Consider the following 19,548-nt stretch of genomic DNA (forward strand, 5'->3'; position numbering starts at 1 on the left):
AGGACTAATTTTATGGAGATTGTAGGTTTGGGAGTCAGGAGAGCGTTGGTTTGGGATCTTTGGTCCTACTTCTGCCCCAAGCCAAGTGTGTCACCTTGGACAAGTCACTTTACCTTTCTGGACTTCCTGTTTCCCTCTCTGTAGAATGAGGACATTGGATTAGATGGTCTTGAAGCCTCTCCCAGTCCTGATATGTGCAGGGTGGGTTGGATAATCGACAGTTGATACGGATTCCCTTATCTGGTCGTCTCCTGCTCTGAAAATCGTGGTCAGCACAAGGAATCATGCAGGGAACTCACTATAATGGTAACAGACACAGCTGCCCCGGGTACAGTGCTTTGAAGTGTTACCAGGCATTTCCACAGACATATCTCAGTTCATATGTGCAGGGCCAGACACGTTCTTATCCCCTATCCTCTGCCTTCAAGACCAGGGTTAACTTCATGTATTAGAGAGTTACCTAGAGAAACAGAACCAATAGGATACATATACAAAGATATATATAATTTATTATAAGGGATTGGCCCACATGATTATGGACTTTCAAGGTCTCACCATCTGCCTCCCGCAAGCTGCAGACCCAGGAAAGTTTTGAGAAACAGAGGGCAGGAGAAGACTGACATTCCAGCTCAGCAGTCAGGCAGAGAGCGCAAATTCCCCCTTCCGCAGTCTTTTTCATCTATTCCCCCACCCCTCTCAGTGGATGTGATGAGCCCCCGCCCGGGGAGAGGGCAATGCGCTTCACTCAATGCACCCGTTCAAATGCTAATGTCATCTGGAAACACCCTCACAGAAACACCCAGAAGTAGTGTTTTATCCGGGCACTCCCTCCCTAATCACCTCACTTCAGTAGAATCAAAGGGCCTTGAAATCAGGGCAGACAGCCTATCCTCCTTCATCCTCATGCCTCTGGGAGGGCTCCCTGCAGACCGTGCCCCACAATTTCTTGTGTGGCGAGAGAATACATCATATCCCCGTCTTCGCCTCATCTCGCCCCTTCTTTCTTCTTACCTTTCTGCCTCAATTCACTGCGTTCCATGGTCCCATATTAAAAAAAAAAAAAATACTGAAAATCAACTTAGTGTGTCTGGATTTCCCTGGCCTTGAGTCACAGAGTGATCTGTTTCAAGTGGCTGGCAAGCATGCGTTCTCCCGTACAGTGACCCTGTCTCGGGAGGAGGACACTCATTGTCCGGCACCGAGACTCTTTGATCACAGGCCCAGGTCTAGGGTCTAGCCCTGTGGTCGGGCCCAAAGAGCCTCGCTGCACAGACCCAACAGACCCAACAGAGGACATGGTGAAGGCTTAGTATGTCGAATTTAAAAGCAGCTCCAACCTCGATGAGAAGAATGTAGCTGGGAATTTTTAGAAATGTACATAGGAAAAGGGACAGCCAACCAGGGGCCTTTGTTACGTGTGTAGTGAGTTGTCCTCTTGATGACATACATGAAATAGTTTATGTCCAGATTGTGTTTGTGGATTTAAATTTATACTTTTGCCAGTGAATGGGCTGACAACTAGGTCCACATCTTGATGTGCCGTCCAGACACATATGCAATCAGATGAGATCTGAAGTGGGAAGAGGCACCAGGGAGAGAATGTGGTTTTTGTGCCGTGGAAAGGTCACTTACAAGTGCACGAGACAATGTAACAAAGAGCATTGTATGGAACTGGAGTCAAAAGTGAAGCAGTGAATGTGCACGTGGCTGAGTGGGGGAGGCGGGTGGGAACCAGAGAGAAGGCGACACAGAAAGAGCTAAGGGAGGGTATGCAGGGAAGGATGCAGGGCGGGGCAGGGCGGCAAGGTAGAAACAGGTGGCGCAGGTGAGAACCCGTGCTGAAGCATGAAAAGAGGTCCGAGAGAGGGCAGGAAAAGCAAGTGTCTTGAAGATAAAAAGGATAGCTGTGTATAGAGAAAGAAATTCTGAATGATAGAGATTATAAGTATTTATTGAAAAATGAAAAGGCAGGTGTGACGTATGAAAAGGAGGGGAGCTTTTCAGAGTTTTCAGAAAGGGCAAGTCCTGACAGAAACACATAAGCAGCCATCAGGGAAGGGTCTTCGCGGTTCCGAGGAGGTGGGGGAGGGGGCCCTTAGAGCATCAGTGGCTTCTGCACCCCTGCAGGTGCTGGGGATCCCCGTGGCGGGAAGAAACCAACCCTTTGCCTGAACTAGACTGGTTCCCAAGTGCCACTTTGGAAATGAAGACCTAGAGATAGGGAATTTATGGCATTTCATGGGTCTCTTTCCCCCTTCTCTTGTTTCTGTTAACCATATCCCCTTTAAATAATGCCCATCGCTGCTGTGCCCAGAAGGGCCACAGGGAAACATTGAAACAATGGGCTGAAATTAGACAAGACTGAGTCTTGTTTGATATCTGTGCAAAGAGGTATGTGCCACGTTGGAACCATGTGTTTTTCTAGTCCCATCCAGACTTCCCACAAGAAAGCCATGATGTGGGGCTAAGCCATGTGTTTTGAGTAAAGGGGAACAGAAGAAGGGGAGTGTCTGCAAGAGGGAGAGATGAAGATGTTCCAAGGAAATATTCTAAAACAGAACAGCATCTGTTTTTCCCAAAACTGAAAAAAAAATGAAGAAACTTATAGTTAGGGCTTAGATTACTCCAACATAAGTCTTTGATCCGAACTTGAATTTATATTTATGTACCTGCCATCTTGGTCTCTTCAGTAAGACCCCTGACTTCTCGCAGGGCATATGGTAGGTCCCAAAATATTTCTGGAATTTGCAGATCCTGATCTATGCTGGGAAATCCTTCTGAATTGAAATTTAACATTTTTATAGAAACAGATGAATGTCTTTTCCACTTGGTAAATGTCTTGGAATGCTGAATCAAGACAGAAAGAGACTAGAATGGTTAACGGTGATTGGATTTTTGGCATTTTGAGTTCTCTGGCACAATTAGCTGCATTGCTTGGTGGCAGACAAGTGGTGGGTAATTATTTACTTGCTGTATCTTAAAAAACAAAACAAAACAACTTGTTGTTTTGAAATACTTTTAAGACTCGTAAGAAGATGGGAAAATAGTAGAGCAACCCTACCCTAACACCAGGCTTTCCCCATTGATAACATCTTCCATAGCCATTGTCTATTTTCAAGCCCAGAAGGTTGACATTTGTAATACTCTTAACTAAACTACAGACCTTACTCAGATTTCACCAGTTTTTTTTTACATGTACTTATTTAGTTTCTGGATACTTCATCCCTTTCTAATTTGTAACCCGGCCTTGCTTGGATGCAGCAGGAAAAACACTATCTGGATATAATTCTACAAAATTCTAAAGAGAATATCACACATTAATCTGTTCCTTTATCAATGAGCAATATCCTGCCTAGACTGCTTCCACATTTTCTGACTAGTTTGGCTCTTTAGCATCTGGAACAATCCGAGAACAACTTAGAAGGATTTGGAAACACGGAGACAGTGAGACCTGCATGGAGCTTGCTGGCTAGAGAATCAGGTGTGGGGCATTCTGGATGGTCCCCGCAGTTCCTCTAAGTGAGTAGGGTTTGTAATGGTGGCAGTCGGGGGACTTCGGGTAAACCAGTATTTTGGTCAAGAGCTGGGTGGCACTTAGTTAATGGCGCCAGGGCTGGCTTGTGGAAGGAATAGGGTACAATGGCAAAGAGTCCTCTAGTGTGTGATGAAACACAAAGTTCAGAATGGTAGAGACATTTCATTTGCCAAAATATCAATTCTTAAGTGGAATAACAGCTACATTGGACCAAATTAACTGTAAACACAGAAATAACCTGGGGTGGGGGGGAATTGAAACAACTGTGAGTTTTGTGATGGCATCTTTCACCTGCCCTATTTGTGGGTCACAAGATGATTCCTGTGTTCACACTACCTACCGCATGTCCTGTCAAGTTCCAAGCACATAGCAAGCACTCAATAAATATTTGCTGAGTATTGTTTTTGGAATGAATAAAAGGCAGAAACCGAAACTTGTCATCCAACATAACTGCGGTGAATTTAGGTAGAACTGCTTTGCTATAATGCAGAGGGTTTATTTTCAAACGAAGAAAGAGAGAAGAGTGCCCAGACTCGTACCTGGTGAAGTACATTCTCCATTTGTATATTTTCTAAGGATGAAATGGATCTATGGAGATACCTCATTCTTTGGGGTAGTTAGACAGCAGTGCAAGGCAGTTCTCTACAAGATACCCCATCAAGAGCAGGGAGGGACTCTGGCCCCAAGCCCAGCCTGTTTGAAACAAGCTTTCTGGTTTCTCCGGCAGATGCCTGTCAAGAACCTCTAAAGGAGAAGGATCAAAGTCCCCAGCTAGCCTGTGCTTACCCATATTCACAAAAGCATATGAGGGAAGAATTTGCAGAGACCCAAGGGAAAGCACAATGCGATAAGGCAATCACCTGTTTTCTTGAAAAGAGGCTTAGAAATAGTTGGAATTGGGTAGGATTCCTGTAAACACACCCAAGAGTTTGTAACCTAGCCTATTCACTTTATGTCCCTTACTACTCATGATATCCTGTTCTTCTACCCTGTTGTCTGCTAACTTTTTCTGAGGATTGAGTTTCTGAACCAACATGGCTCACTCTTCCTATGAGGAGGGAATATCTGGGCCTCGTTTTGTAGGCTTTGGAGGATGATGTGTCTTGTCAAGGGGTAAAGAGCAAACCAATTGATCTCTGCTTAAAACTATCATAGTCATTCCAAAATAGAATACATAAAAGTTCTCTGTATTAGAAAAAGAAACAAGATACCAATTGTATATTTTCTTTTCTTTATTTATTCTCTGTAAGTCTGTCAGATGATAAATTGTAAATAACGATGATTAAAGAAATATGCTACTGATGGATCCTTCTTTCTGTGTCAACAGCTCTGGGCTTGGTTACCTTTACTCCTTACAGTCTCTTTGGAGACCTGATGGGGCACGGGAATGGAGCCAAGGAAGTGTGGTGTGTGCATGGTGTGCGTGCCTGTTCGTTGGGGGATATCCAGCAGAGGGTTACTTACACAGGCTTCTCACATATTACTTGACTGTTTATTGGAAGAAAAGCATCTTGGTCCCTGGCACATCCAAACGTACTAGAGATTGGGATTCTGGGTTGTCTCATTAGTCCAGTTCTGGAGAATCCAGTCCAGAATTAATTGCAGATGTTTTATTGTTGTTGTTACAAAGTGGTCTTGTTTGATACATAGAAATCTCTTCTAAATCCAAATGTCATCTGGCTCAAGACCACCCAGGCACTCTAAAAGCAACAAAAACTATGAACAACCAGAATACAGACGTGGTCTTTGTAAGAGAAACTAAAATGAACCAATCCCCTACCCCAAAGAAAAAAACATGTTTCTTACTTGGTCCCTGAAGAATATATTTATCCTTTTAATTTTCTGAATAATGACATATTTTTTCAGCAATGGTTATGATAGATAAGAGAATGGATAAAAATTCTCAGAGAATCCTCAGAGGACAACAATAATTCACGAAGGCACACTCTGCCCCTCAGAGTGTCTGGTTTGATTCTAGGGCTAAAGGCCAGGGATTCAAGTATCTGTGCAGTGGGAGTGGGGTTGGAGGCAAAGGAGAAAAAAGTAAACAGGAACAGCAGAGATGTTCAAAGAGATACAATTGTATTGTCAACACCTGTTGTCAAACTTTAAAGGAAGGTATGCGTGATATGTATTTGTACACGATATGGCATCTATATGCCATGCATTGATCTGAGTATGTAATTTGTTACTGATTGATTGCCACTTAGAATTTTATGTTCATTTTATATTTGATAAAGAAGTCTACACACCTATTTTCTGGTCCTTGAGTCGCATGGAGTAACTCCTTATGTCTAAGCAACATGTGTACCTCTTCCTATCCAGTGAAATGGGTAGAATCCCATTCTCAGAGTAGGTTTGGGCCAGGCTGAATGTGTAGTGATTTGAAGAGGAGACAGATGAGAGACCCACGAGAAGAGCTATGTGGCCGCACCGGCAGCTGTTCCTTTGCCTCTGTTTTTAACCAGAGGCAAGTCAGTTCTGAGAGGTTTCTAAGGACCCAGAATAGAGCTCTGTCCTGGGTGCTAACGGTACCTTTACTCATCTTTGTCTACCTAAGGACTGTGTCAGGCACCATCAAAGGAACCAGAGATTGGTTTCAGCATTTAGGGGAGAGGCAAATTTACTTATAAGGTAGTAAATAGTCAAAGGTAGGAGTGCTATATTTACTCTACTCTGTTCGAGGGGCCAAGGTTTGCCAGGGGTACACGGGGTCACTGCGTACAAGGTTCCTCTTCCGGTTTCCAGGAAAACAGCCCCATAAACAGTGTAAACTCAAGATGACTAATTCGGGACGATGAAAGCCACACTTACTCACCTTTCAATAAACTATATATTATAAACGTTACTGAGGTGTCCTACATGTGATTAAATATTTTTAAAATACAAAATTCAATGCCATCTGTTTCAACAGATTTCTGTTCTCCTGGTCTCTCCGGCACCTCTAGTGGTTCAGCCCATCCTGTGAAGGTTCAGGAACCTTGAAAGGCCCAACCTGAATTGAAACAGGGAAGCAAAGAGCAAGGTTTCCTAACTTGGACTGGATGGACATCATGCTAGTAGGGGACTGCCACTCTTGCTCTGGTCTTCCTGTCTTCACTTAACTCACACTGGGTCCTATACTGGCTGTCATCCCAAAATTGTGGTGATGCTGAATCTCCAGAGCCTGGGCCCTCCCCCTTCTTTGTAGGAATGAGTTTTTCATAGGACAGCCCCGCAACTCTTATTCCTTCTACATGTCACTTCTGAGCCCTAGGACACTTTAAAAGGATCCTTTGGGTCTAGACTGTAAAGATTAGGGTTAATTTTACTCTAGGACTCCCGGAAAATATTGTCAAAGCGTGGTCTCTTTAGAATAGTTGTAAGTGGCATAAGGGTAGGAGCTGAGTTCCACACAGATAACAGTAAAGATGTTTTAATGATTTAGGAATCTAATATTCAAATAATTGATTTATGTTCTGAATATAATTTTATTGGTATAGGATAAAGTATTACTAAACTAGCCGATATTGTTCCTGGACAGAGAACCTGTTCTGAACTCCGGTTCAGCTGTTTGCCACTTGAAATCAACACTCGAGAGACAAGTGATGGTGGGAAAGCAAAGGTTGCTTTATTCAGGAAGCCGGCAACCTGGGAAGACGGTGGACTAGCTTCTCAAAGACCATCTGCCCCATCCAGACCAAGGTGGAGGCTTTTAAAAGGGAAGGCATGGGAAAAGAGGGGGGGAGGGTTGCATGGAGGAGAAGCAGGTGCCCAAGCGGTTAGTTGTGGTTAGTTGTATGTCAACGTGACCCTGAACAGACCTGCTGGTATTCGTGGCAGCTGTTTTTGAACGTAGTCAGACCTTATCTTCTGGGAAAGTTCGGTTCTTCACTCCTGAAGGCCAGTGGTCTGCCAATCGCAAGGAAAGTAGGTTAGTTCTGTTGCAGAACACGGGACTTAGGTCAGCAAGCAAGGAGCGCATAAACTTGAAGTGAGCTGGAATGCTGTTACAATATCAAATTAATCAAGACCTCTATGATTTCAAAAGCCAGTATAAATTATATCAGTCTCATGTTGCTGAGGGATCATTGCTTTGCATAAATAATTGAAACTTTGAAAGAGGCCATGAAGTAGGTTAAAGTACGTTCCCTAGGGCGCCTGGGTGGCTCAGATGGTTAGGCGTCCGCCTTCGGCCTCAGGTCATCATGATCCCAGGGTCCTGGGATCGAGTCCCGCATCAGGCTCCCTGCTCCTTGGGAGCCTTCTTCTCCCTCTGTCTCTCTCTGTCTCTCATGAATAAATAAAAATAAAATCTTTTTTAAAAAAAGTACGTTCCCTAGAACGTACATGAGGTGTGGAGTTACTTAGTGTGAACCTAGACTAGTGATGGTCACCTTGCTACCAATGCACGATAGAGAAACCTAGAGTAAGCCTTAGAAACTTTAATAGCAGTTTGGCAGAAGATTCTTTTATGTGTCATAGCTAATAATAAAAAAATTGGGGCTTGTATTTTGTACCCTTCGCTTTTTATTTCATTTTTCTAATAATGCTTTTGTTACTGTATTTTCCAAAAGTACCCATCTGGGATGGCTTGGAAAAACAAAACGGGTCCTTTACCACAGAGTTTGAGAAACACTCAAGTAGGAGCTTACAGTATACCCTCGCAATGTCCTATGAAGTTCTTAGATACTCTGATTCATACCACGTTCCAAATTTTGAAAATTGGTTATTCATGCATGGGTCCACATAAAATTAATGAAATCAATGTTCACTTTTCCAAGATGATTTTTTATTTTTTTTAAGATTTATTTATTTATTTGAGAGAACCAGAATGAGAGAGAGAGAGAGAGAGTACATGAAAGGGAAGAGGGTCAGAGGGAGAAGCAGGCTCCCCGCCGAGCAGGGAGCCCGATGCGGGACTCGATCCCGGGACTCCAGGATCAGGACCTGAGCCGAAGGCAGTCGCTTAACCAACTGAGCCACCAGGCGCCCTAAAGATGATTTTTTAAAGAGAAAGAACTGGTCCGGGATCAGAAGCTGGTCTGTAAAACGGCGCAGTGCCTGGATCTACACTTCCAAAAAGGAGTGGAAAGCAAAGCAGATGATAATACCCAAACTTTAATTCCTAGACCCAAATCTTGCCTCTAAAATTAAAGCGTTCTTGTGCAAATATCCCGAGCCCTTCCGGCAATAAAGTGGCAGGCTGCTGTCCGCTGCGTGCCACGAATCCCGCACCCGAGCCCTCCGCTGAGGGAACACCCGCCCAGCGGCCCGCAGGCGCCTCCCGCACACCTGCACCGCCTCGGGACGACGAGAGTCCGGATTGGCTCGGGCCCGGCCCCGCCCCTCGGCCTACCTCACCCGACCCTGGCCCCGGCTCCCGGAGCGCACGGCGGGCCGCGATTGGAGGGCCCAGCGGGGAGTCGATGACGCGAGGGGAGCGGGGGCCCCTCCGGGCTCTGATTGGACAGCGGCGGCGGCGGGGCCGCGGCGGGCGACTGGATTCCTCTGCTGCGGAGGCGGTGGCGGGGCCCCTGCGCGGCTCGGCGGCGGGGAGGGAGACCATGCGGAAAGTGGTGGTGGTCACCGGGGCCAGCAGGTGAGGCCTCCTCGGCGGCCGCGGCGGCGGCGGCGGCGGCGGGTCAGGAGTCGCAGGGAGCGGGAAGCACAGGGCCGGGCCACCGCAGGCGACCGCCCCTGGGAGCACGCGTCCCCGGCCTTGCCCGGTGGGACCTCGCGCGAGCCCCTGCCCCGCGGTCCCCGGGTCCTCGCTGCGCCCGCTCCGGGCGTGCGGCGGCTGGAGGCGCACAATAACCAGTGCTGGAATTGAACGTGACGGCGGAAAGGAAAACTGGAGCGTCGCGGGGGTCCTGCTGGTGTCCAGGACGAGGGCGCTTCCCACGCGGACCCCGCCTCCTCCAGCTGGTCCGTGTCGACCTCGGCGCCCGGCGCTTAGCGTCGCCACCGTCGTGTGCTCCGAGTGTTGTATCTGTGCAGGGCTTTGCCCCCCAGATAAGGTTCAACACCCACGAGCAGTGCGACGGGGTGGGGGGGGGAGGTGTCATTCCACCCAGCACAAAGCTAGACACCTAGACACGCTCTTAAAAAAGTAAACCTCTACCTGGCGAGGCGTGGCAGGAGTGCAAATAACCATCACCGCCAGTTCCTAATTATTCCAGGGCCGCCCGTGTGGACTCTGCGCCTCTTCGGTCCCCTGCTTTTACTCCTCATCCACACTTCTGTGAAGAATGTGGGGAGGATGACACCGACCAAACCATTCTGCCTGTTGCAGTGGGAGGTTTGGAGGGATTGAGGCAGAGGATATGTCAAATGTCATCTAAAGTCAGTCCGCTTTCGCTTACTTAGCCGCATCCATGTAGGCTCAGCCGGCGTGGCAGGCGTCTGTGAGCGCCCTGAACAACTGGCAGGGTGCTTCCTAAGCTGAAGTCCCGTTAGCGAGTCGACTGTTTTTGTGTTTCTTTTTGTTAACGTATATTGTGACGTATGCACTTGGATATTTATTGTAAAGACCTACTATCCTCAAGTGAGGAGGAATAAAGGTAAATATATTTGACGGTCTGTTGGCAAGGCCCAGGCTTTGGTTGTGCTCAGCGCAGCTGGTCTGAGTGGTGTCCTCATTTACTGTGTGGTTTCAGATGCCATTTCTGAAGTCGTTTATCTGTCTTTGTCTTGTGCCCTCATCTTCCTGCTCTTACCTGGTGCCCATCTTATGTTTCCTCTTCCTACCTGCTGCTTAATCATGTTCAGTTTTTTCTCTTCCTGTTACTCGATCATAGTAGTTGAGAGGGACTTGCCTCCTGCTGTGTTACTGTAAGATTCACCCATTCCTTATTGGGAATTGCTTGTGCTCTGGATGGTGGCAGCGATACCAACAGGTAGTAGAGCTCTTGCCCTTGAGGAACCTAGACAGCAAAGTAAAACATGCACGCAGGAAACGGCTAATGCGATGCTCGTTTCGGCTCTTGCTGGTGATGTACTCACTCCCTTTGAGGAGTGTCGTAACAAGTACAAAATGCAATCCGCCCGATGAAAAGACAGCGCTCGTGCGCTCTCAGAAACAAACTGGACAGCCTCCCTGGCGAGTGACTGACGATTCAAGTTGTGTGTGGGGGCGTGTCCCTCCTTCCTTGAATAATGTTTGAGTCTTCTTTCCTCTGCCTGGGCTCCTCATGGCAGCTCATGTTGACAACGGCGGTTTTCTGGACCAGAGAGCAATGCCTCCTATTTGGCGCCATCTGAATGAACGCATGTTCTGTCTCTGAATTGTCCTCACAGTGGCGTTGGCCTCGCGCTCTGCAAGCGGCTGCTGGAGGAAGACGATGAGCTGCACCTGTGTTTGGCGTGCAGGAACGTGGGCAAAGCGGAGGCTGTCCGCGCGGCGCTGCTGGCCGCTCACCCCGCCGCCGAGGTTAGCGTCGTGCAGGTGGATGTCAGCAACCTCCAGTCAGTCATCCGGGCCGCCGGGGAGCTCAAGCAAAGGTATGCCTCTTGTTTGACGGGTTTTCTCTCACGCGACTGCATGAGACAGCAGTGAATGAAGTAAAAAGGAGAGGAAAACCTAAACATCTTATACCAGGTGCAGTGTAAGAAGTTACGCTGAGGAGATCCGTACGGAGTGACCCGTGGTGTCCCAGGAGCACATTTTCTTGCTCAGTCATAATCGCGATGATTCCTTGAGGATTAATTTGAATACACCTTGATGTGTGATTAGTTGTGTGGACATGATGGTAACAACTCTGTGTTTTATGTATGGGGATTGCTAGCCCATTTGCATTTCCCTGTTGCAGTTGCACAAGTTACAAAGCAAAGGTAGAGCTGGTTTTCTCACCCCGCTCTTCTAGTTTCAGCCTTAGCCTCTTGTGAAATGTCATTTCTCCTAGAATTTTCTGCCACATCATCTTCCTCAAACACCGAAGAGATTTTCTAGGTTCCATATCCCCTTCTCTTCTATAACTTTGAGTTTCCAAGTCTGTGAAGCTGTACAGTAACCGTCCTTACTGAGGTAAAGACCCTACAGTCAGTATGGAAGTTTTGAGCTCGAATCAGGTGATTTCAGGCATTCCTTTCCCCGAACCTTCTCAGCCAGCTGTCTTTCTGTTTTGTATAGATTTAGTTATATTTCCTCACTTAGCAGAAAAGAACTTTCATCCTCAGTCAAGAATAGCACATCCCAGGCCAACAGACACATGAAAAAATGCTCCCCATCACTCGGCATCAGGGAAATTCAAATCAAAACCTCAATGAGATACCACCTCACACCAGTCAGAATGGCTAAAATTAACAAGTCAGGAAACGACAGATGTTGGCGGGGATGCGGAGAAAGGGGAACCGTCCTACGCTGTTGGTGGGAATGCAAGCTGGTGCAGCCGCTCTGGAAAACAGTACGGAGGTCCCTCAAAAAGCTGAAAATAGAGCTACCCTGTGACCCAGCAATTGCAGTACTGGGTATCTACCCCAAAGATAAAGATGTAGCGAACCAAAGGGGCCCCTCACCCGAGTTGTCATCATGCACTGAAATAAAGTTCTCAGACAATGATCTGGGCGGACGGGCAGGACCTGCTTCTGTGAGGGGGCAGCAGCTGGATTCTGCGTGTAGCTTTTGTTTTGTTTTGTCAGAAAAGCAAGGACAGATGCCTCAAAGCATGGGAAAGGAGTACGAAGGAAGGGCAGTTATCTTGAAGACATGGGGTACGCCTGCACCTTCCCCTACAAGCAGGCACGTAGGAAGGCAGTCACGGGATAAGGGAGAAGCAAGATGTTTGTGCTAGCAATCACCCGAGGCAGGAAGGGAGACTGAGGCTTACATTCTTTCCTAGTTCTTAACCTGTGCCCTGCCCCAGGAGATCATGGGTTCCTGTTCGTACCAGGCTATTGCATTCAATAGCCCAAGACCAGGAACGCTGCTGATGTTTCAGCTGTTTCCGTAGTCACCCCTGAGGGCTGACAATACATTTTCTAATAACTCCACACCAGTATTTATGGCAGCAATGTCCACGATAGCTAAACTCTGGAAAGAGCCCAGATGTCCACTGACGAATGGATAAAGAAGATGTGGTATGTGTCTGTGTGTGTGTGTGTGTGTGTGTGTGTGTGCGCGTGCGCGCGCATACAATGGAATGCTACTCAGCCATCAAAAAGAATGAAATCTTGCCATCTGCAACGATGTGGATGGAACTGGAGGGTATTATGCTGAGCGAAATAAGTCAATCAGAGAAAGACAATTATATGATCTCACTCATGTGGAATTTAAGAAACAAAACAGTATCATAGGGGAAGAGAGGAAAAAATAAAACAAGATGAAATCAGAGAGTGAGGCAAACCGTAAGAGACTCGTAAGCATAGGAAACAAACAGGGTTGCTGGAGGGGTGGGGGTGGGGGAATGGTGGTAACTGGGTGATGGGCATTAAGGAGGGCACGTGATGGAATGAGCACTGGGTGTTATATATAAGACTGAGGAATCACTGACCTCTACCTCTGAAACTAATAATACACTATATGTTAATTAATTGAATTTAAAAAAAAAAAAGAATAGCCCTTTCCAGTACAGCGACTTTCGAGATTTTAGGTTGTAACATTCGTAATATTAGGTCACTTAGCAGCAACTTGAGGCAGCAAGGCTGTAAGGTGGGAGGGAGCACGGAGGTAAGGCGCACCTGCCATCAGCATTTCAGTGCAGCTTCTGTGTGTTCATTTCATCCGCGGAAGCGCTCCTGTTGGGATGAGTGCTCTCCTCCAGACCTAGCCAACGCTAGTTATAGTGATATTCACAGATGTGGGAATGTGTGCCGATGTCCACATACATCTATTGCTTTATGTCGAGACTCTCCCGCCCTTAATGGCCCAAGTGATGGTCTGCGATTGTAGACCCGAATTAAATTACAACTGAAGAGAGCTTGGGAAGGGCCCTTCTGTTGGCTAACGCAGCACCATTCCTGACACCTGGGCTTTCTGGCTGTGTGCCTCTCTTCTGTACGCTGTGTGCAGAGGAAAAACTAGTGAGAAATTGCAGTTCTGCTTTATCTGGAAGAGTGCAGTTGTGTCGATCATTTAATCTTTGAGAGTAGTAAATATGCCGTTTTGCTGAGGGCAGACCTGAATTTGGTGTTCTGCTGCTCTTTCCACTCTTGGCTGAGCATTGCCTTTCCACTTCGGGCAAAATTTGTTAATGTTCTTAGATGGCAGTTTGCACATTAGATAATGGAACAACCAACAGTTGATGGGCCCACGTGCATCAGGGAAATACAGATCAGAACCACAATGGGATCCCACCTCACACCGGTCAGAATGGCTAAAATCAACAAGTCAGGAAATGACAGATGTTGACAAGGATGCCAAGAAAGGGGAACCCTCCTACACTGTTGGTGGGAAGGCAAGCTGGTGCAGCCGCTCTGGAAAACAGTATGGAGGTTCTTCAAGAAGTTGAAAATAGAGCTGCCCTATGACCCAGGAATTGCATTACTAGGTATTTATCCAAAGGATACAAACATAGTGATTCAAAGAGGCACCTGCACCCCAATGTTTATAGCAGCAATGTCCATAATGGCCCAACTATGGGAAGAGCCCAGATTTCCACTGATAGACGAATAAAGAGCCCAGATTTCCACTGACAGACGAATAAAGAATACACACACACACACACACACAATGGAATACTACTCAGCCATCAGAAAGAATGAAATTGCCATTTGCAATGATGTGGGTGCAACTAGAGGGTATTATGCTAAGCAAAATAAGTCAGAGAAAGAGAAATACCATATGATTTCACTCCTATGTGGAATTTAAGAAACAAAACGAACCTAGGGGAAGGGAAGAAAAAATAAGATGAAAACAGAGAGGGAGGCAAACCGTAAGAGATGCTGAACTCTACGAAACAAACTGAGGGTTGTTGGAGGGGAGGTGGGTGGGGAGATGGGGTAACTGGGTGATGAGCATTAAGGAGGGCACATGATGTAATGAGCACTGGGTGTTATATAAGACTGATGAATCACTAATTCTACCCCTGAAACTAATAATTCACTATATGTTAACTAAATTGAATTTAAATAAAGAAAAAAATAGATGGGTCCACACGACTTTATGGCGCTTACACGGATGGATGGCCCCGTAGTATCCACATCAGCATTTTAAACAGAAAGTTTAGTAATTAGAGTCATTTGGCTGGTAATTACTTATAGAATGATAAAGAAATGTTTGTGTGCCATCTGTGTTGGTAACGTGGATGTATTTTAAGGTAGCTATGGCCCGTATTGTCTTGGACTATACAGAAGGGGGCACGGAGATAGTGTAATGCATAGAATTGTAGGAGATATTATGAATATTCATGGTGCCTGTGAGTATCATGAGGGCAGGCTTGGCCCTTGTTCAAGAAGAGTACACTAGATTAAGGCCTACAGAGGTTTAAAAATGAAAAAGCTCTCTCAAGTCAGCATGTCACTGTTCTCTCTATGACAGGTGTCCTGGAAGGAGCTTTCCAAGAGTGCTATACCCCCATTCAGCTTCTGTCATGTGATTGTATTCTTGTGAGCTTTCATCATTTTATGATACAGAGCCCCTGGCCACGAACAGCGAGCGGTTTCCACATGGATTGGTTGCTTTAGTAGATATACTGGCATTCAGGTTCCAGCATTGATGGCTCAGATTGGGTGATTACTAATATTATATAAATTTTACTTTTCGATAGGGAAGATGTGACTGTAAAAAAAAAAAAAAGTAGACAACTTTCTAAGACCAGTTGGAGAGTGGGTTTAATAGGCAGTGGGTTACCACCTGCAGTTCCTAATTGGGAGGGCAAAGCTAGAAGGAGTCTTGATCTGAAAAGATGTAACTTCAAAGCCCATTATAGCTCCCCAAATTCTGTTTGAAGCCACTGTCAAAAGAAAAAGAATACTCAAATATTTACTGTGGCTGAAGAAACAGCGTTGAGAAAGAAGTGGTGTAACCCTGATGTGTCATGCGTCCCCTTCGGAAAGCATTTTCTGTCCTTTGTAGGCTTTCTTTATTCCAGTTGCTCTAGAGAAGATGAACAATCTTGTCTTGGTGTTTTCCTTGCAGGTTTCAGAGATTAGACTATGTCTATCTGAATGCTGGGATCATGCCCAATCCACAGCTGAATATCAAAGCACTTTTCTCTGGCCTCTTTTCAAGGTAATGTCCATTTTCTAGATGAACTGGGTGAAAGGAATCAGTTGTTTGTTTGTTTGTTTTTGCCTGGTTTTTCCCTCAGTAGGTTAAGTTAGGGGGCTGAGGGGCGGCTGAGAAGAATAAAGACAGGAAGTGTTGCAGGGAATGGGTGCTCTAGGTCTCCAGGACATCCCAAGTGGCTAGAGGCTTCGGAAGGTCCATGTTTGGTCTGCCGGGATGTGTCTAGTAGCAAGAACATCTCAGAATCTGGCAGAGTTGTCAGTGAGATTGTCCGAGTTGTCAGTACCAAAGCTGCTTTGGAAGCATTTCCCAGCTCTGTGGCAGATAGTCTGCCCCAGAGGCAGGGGAAATGCATAGAACCAAAGGTCTCCCCGGGAGATTCTCAACACACAGTAGCACAGTGGCTTCCAAAAATGTTTGATCACAACCTACAGTGAGAAATAAATCTTATCTTGTGACTTACATACTTAGGGCATTCTTCGTACATTGCTACTTTTGTTTTGCTTCTCTTCCATTACACACACACACACACACACACACAGGTCTTGACCTAGTAAATGGATCTCACAGCAAATCACCGTGTTAATGTGTTCAGTGCTTTAAGAATTCCCAGTAAAAAACCAACCTGTGTAACTTGGGAAGTTAACCATCATTTTGTGAAGGGGAAGACTTTTTCTCCTTTTGCACCGCTGTTATTTCCCCAGAGAAGTTCACCTGCAACCTGATGTGGAAAAAAAGTGAAAAGAGTTTTAGCAGCAGATTTTTTTGAGTCAGGTCCAATGGGTAGTATGAGTTATAATATAAATACTTCTCTGAATTGGGGGAAAGGAAGAATTTTTGCATCTTATTTATATACACACAATAACACAGTCTGAGAAATAGGTATTTTTATAGGATCAAGGAAAATGTAGTTTTGGGCTGGGGAGGGTGGCAGGGAGGGTTTTCCAGTATTTTCAGTATTTTTATTCCTTTTAAAAGGCATACAATTGTCTTCTCCTGTTTCAGAAAAGTGATTCATATGTTCTCCACAGCTGAAGGATTGCTGACCCAGGAAGATAAAGTCACTGCTGATGGGTTCCAGGAGGTGTTTGAAACCAATGTCTTTGGCCACTTTATTCTGGTAAAAGGACTGGGCTCAAGAAGCTCATATTAGTGCTGGAATCCTAAAGGCTGGCTTGGACATGTCCCAGGCCTGTTTGTTAAGCTCATTAATTTATGGCTAGCATGAAATCCTTGAGTATTTAAATGGGGTGATCACTGCACTCTGTGAAAACATTGCTTCCCTAAAGCATTTGATTGATATATTTTCTTTTTTTTTCTTTTGATGTCAATTCTAGAGAGCAGAGACAAAGTGAGAAAGAAACACACAGGTGCCTTCAGAAACAATGTACAAACTGTGAGGAAGTGTACCCGTCCTGTTCTGAACGGCCTTTGAAACTGGGCTTGGTGCCAGATAGGATAGGGGAGTGGGCAAGCCACTGTTAAACAAGAATCCATAATTAGTCTCTTATTATCTTGATTTCTGATTCTTCGCACCTATACCGTGTGTTATGGTTCCAGGCACCCATATACATGTAAGCAAGAGACGTGTAGCTTGTCTCACCTGTTCTGCGCTCTTGCTCAGGCGTAATCCCAGGGGACAGCTCTACTGTCTAGATTAAGTAATGCCCGACTGTGTCTCTGGTGGCCTGTCATTCCCCGGTGTTGGAGGAACCCCGATGCTGGGTTGGCCTGCACAGAGCCTGTATTTCTGACGCCTCTCTATTCACCGCCACTCTTCTTCACCTTCAGCCCCATTTCCCTTAACATTGGAACTCTTCGAGCACTCGCCTGTATTTACAGTAAATGAAGATGTAGGCAAATGTTGGGATATTGTGGACCCACTAAAAGAAATGAGAGAAATGTTTTGCACTTATGTGGGACAGCCTCTCATATTTTATTATGAAGAAGAAATAGCAGGGGCCTGTATGTATAGCGTGAGCTCATTTGTAGAAACAGAAGAAAATCCATCTCGACGTAGTGTATATAAATGTATATAATATTTCTAGAATGATGCAGATAAAACTGGGAGCAGTTTTAGGCCTTGATGAACTGGGGTGCCAGGATATCAGGGATGAGGGGGAGCTTCGTGTTTCATTCTCCTACCTTTAGTGCTATTCACTTCATGTGATGTGGTGTCACTTTTTCAATGACAAAAGTTAATTAAAATGTAAAGTTAGAATGGGATTGAATTCTTGTCTGGTCTTTCTTTATACCTTTACACAGATCCTTTGTCTAATATTTCCTTTATCTTTTTACAATACTCGTTCTTTGCTTTCTTTTTGAATTATTAAATTAATTGGTAATGATAGAAGATAATTATCACTAGTCTGTTAAATTTTTGATAAATCTAGTGTTTAAAAATTAAGTTGTGGGACGCCTGGATGGCTCATCAGTTAAGCATCTGCCTTCGGTTCTGGTCTTGATCTCAGGGTCCTAGGATCGAGTCTCGCATCAGGCTCCCTGCTCAGTAGGGAGTCGGCTTCTCCCTCTGCTGCTCGCCCTGCTTATGGTCTCTTTCTCTCTCCCTCTCTCTCTCTGACAAATAAAATCTTCAAAAAAATAAAAATAAAATAAAAATTAAGTTGGTCAGAAGATCAGGTATTTGGGTCATCTGTGTTGGGGGAATGGCAGAGGAGTCATGGCCGTGGGCATGATGATCATAGGTGTCCTGATGACATGACCTATCCTTGTGTATCCTTATATAGGGAGGCATATCAGGAGGGGTTTTGGAATGGATTTATCTAATAAAGTCATCAGAGGGTTACAGATTAGGTTTAAGAATCTTACCACTTCTCCTAGGACACAAACTCGGATTCTAGGTTCAGGTGTAAATGCATCATCCATCCCCAGTTTGATTATCTGTAACGTGACCAAACTTTTATCATTGTTATAAAGAGTAGAGGTAATTTCCATGAAGTTCCAAGCACAGCATAGTATTACAGTCCAGGAACCAGTTAACTGATTTAATCTCGTATGTATGAGTTATCTTGATTGCATTTGACTTATTTGTTCATTGCAAATGTGGAGCGCCTCTGGAAGCTTTCCTAGGTTTTTCTGTAACACAGTTTTTGTTTTAGAATAGTTTTAGACTTACAGAACTACTGCACAGCTAGTACAGAGAGTTCCTGTGTTCCCCGCCCCCCTCAGTTTTCTCTACTTGTCACAGTAGGAGAACCAATACTGATACCTTATTATTAATGGAAGTCCAAACTTTATTCAGCTTTCTTCCATTCTGCCTAATGTCCCCTTGTCAGTTCGAGGACCCTTTCTTGGACACCACGGTAGGTTTAGTAGCTGTCTCCTCAGGCTCCCCTTGGCTGTGACAGTTTCTCAGATTTCCCTTGTTTTTCATGATCTTGACAGTTTTGAGGATTCCAGCTGAGGTATTTTTCCTCAGTTGGGATTTGTCTGAAATGTTTCTCGTGGTTAGACTTGAGTAACATGTGTGCGGGAGGAGGGCCACAGAGGTGAAGACCATTCTCGTCACGTCACGTCACATGAAATGTCACTGTGACTTGTTAGCATTGACGTTCTCTCTGATCTCCCAGCTTGTGTTTGTCAGGTGTTTTCATCGTGAAGTCTCTCTTTTTGTTTTTCTCTCCCTTTCCGTATTGTACTCTTTGGAAGAGACTCTGTATAGCTCGCACTTAAGGGGTTGTGTTTGACGCCCCAAAGGGTCGATTAGCTACATAAATTATTTGGAACTTTTCTGCAAGAGAGATTTGTCTGTTCTCTATCTAATGCTTTACTCAGTCATTTCTTGGTCAAGTGTATCTCAATAAAGCTGCGAAAATCACTTATATTCCTATGGGCTTGTGGATATGTA

General features: G+C 45.3%; 1 protein-coding gene across 2 annotated transcripts in view; it reads left to right on the forward strand.

Moving 5' to 3' along the window:
* Window positions 1-9,004: 9,004 nt before the first annotated feature.
* Window positions 9,005-19,548, forward strand: part of HSD17B7 (hydroxysteroid 17-beta dehydrogenase 7) — a 30,369-nt gene continuing 19,825 nt past the window's right edge. For both annotated transcript variants that reach the window (XM_028104799.2, XM_028104800.2), the window contains exons 1-4: window positions 9,005-9,116; window positions 10,814-11,017; window positions 15,591-15,683; window positions 16,686-16,800. In XM_028104799.2, the coding sequence (XP_027960600.1) occupies window positions 9,082-9,116; window positions 10,814-11,017; window positions 15,591-15,683; window positions 16,686-16,800 (447 nt within the window). In that variant the 5' untranslated portion in view covers window positions 9,005-9,081. The remainder of the gene's footprint in view (window positions 9,117-10,813; window positions 11,018-15,590; window positions 15,684-16,685; window positions 16,801-19,548) is intronic.

Source organism: Eumetopias jubatus, unplaced genomic scaffold (assembly GCF_037043125.1).
Source record: "Eumetopias jubatus isolate StellerSeaLion01/CBP00866 unplaced genomic scaffold, mEumJub1_p1.0 scaffold_12, whole genome shotgun sequence".
NCBI classification, from domain to species: Eukaryota; Metazoa; Chordata; class Mammalia; order Carnivora; family Otariidae; genus Eumetopias; species Eumetopias jubatus.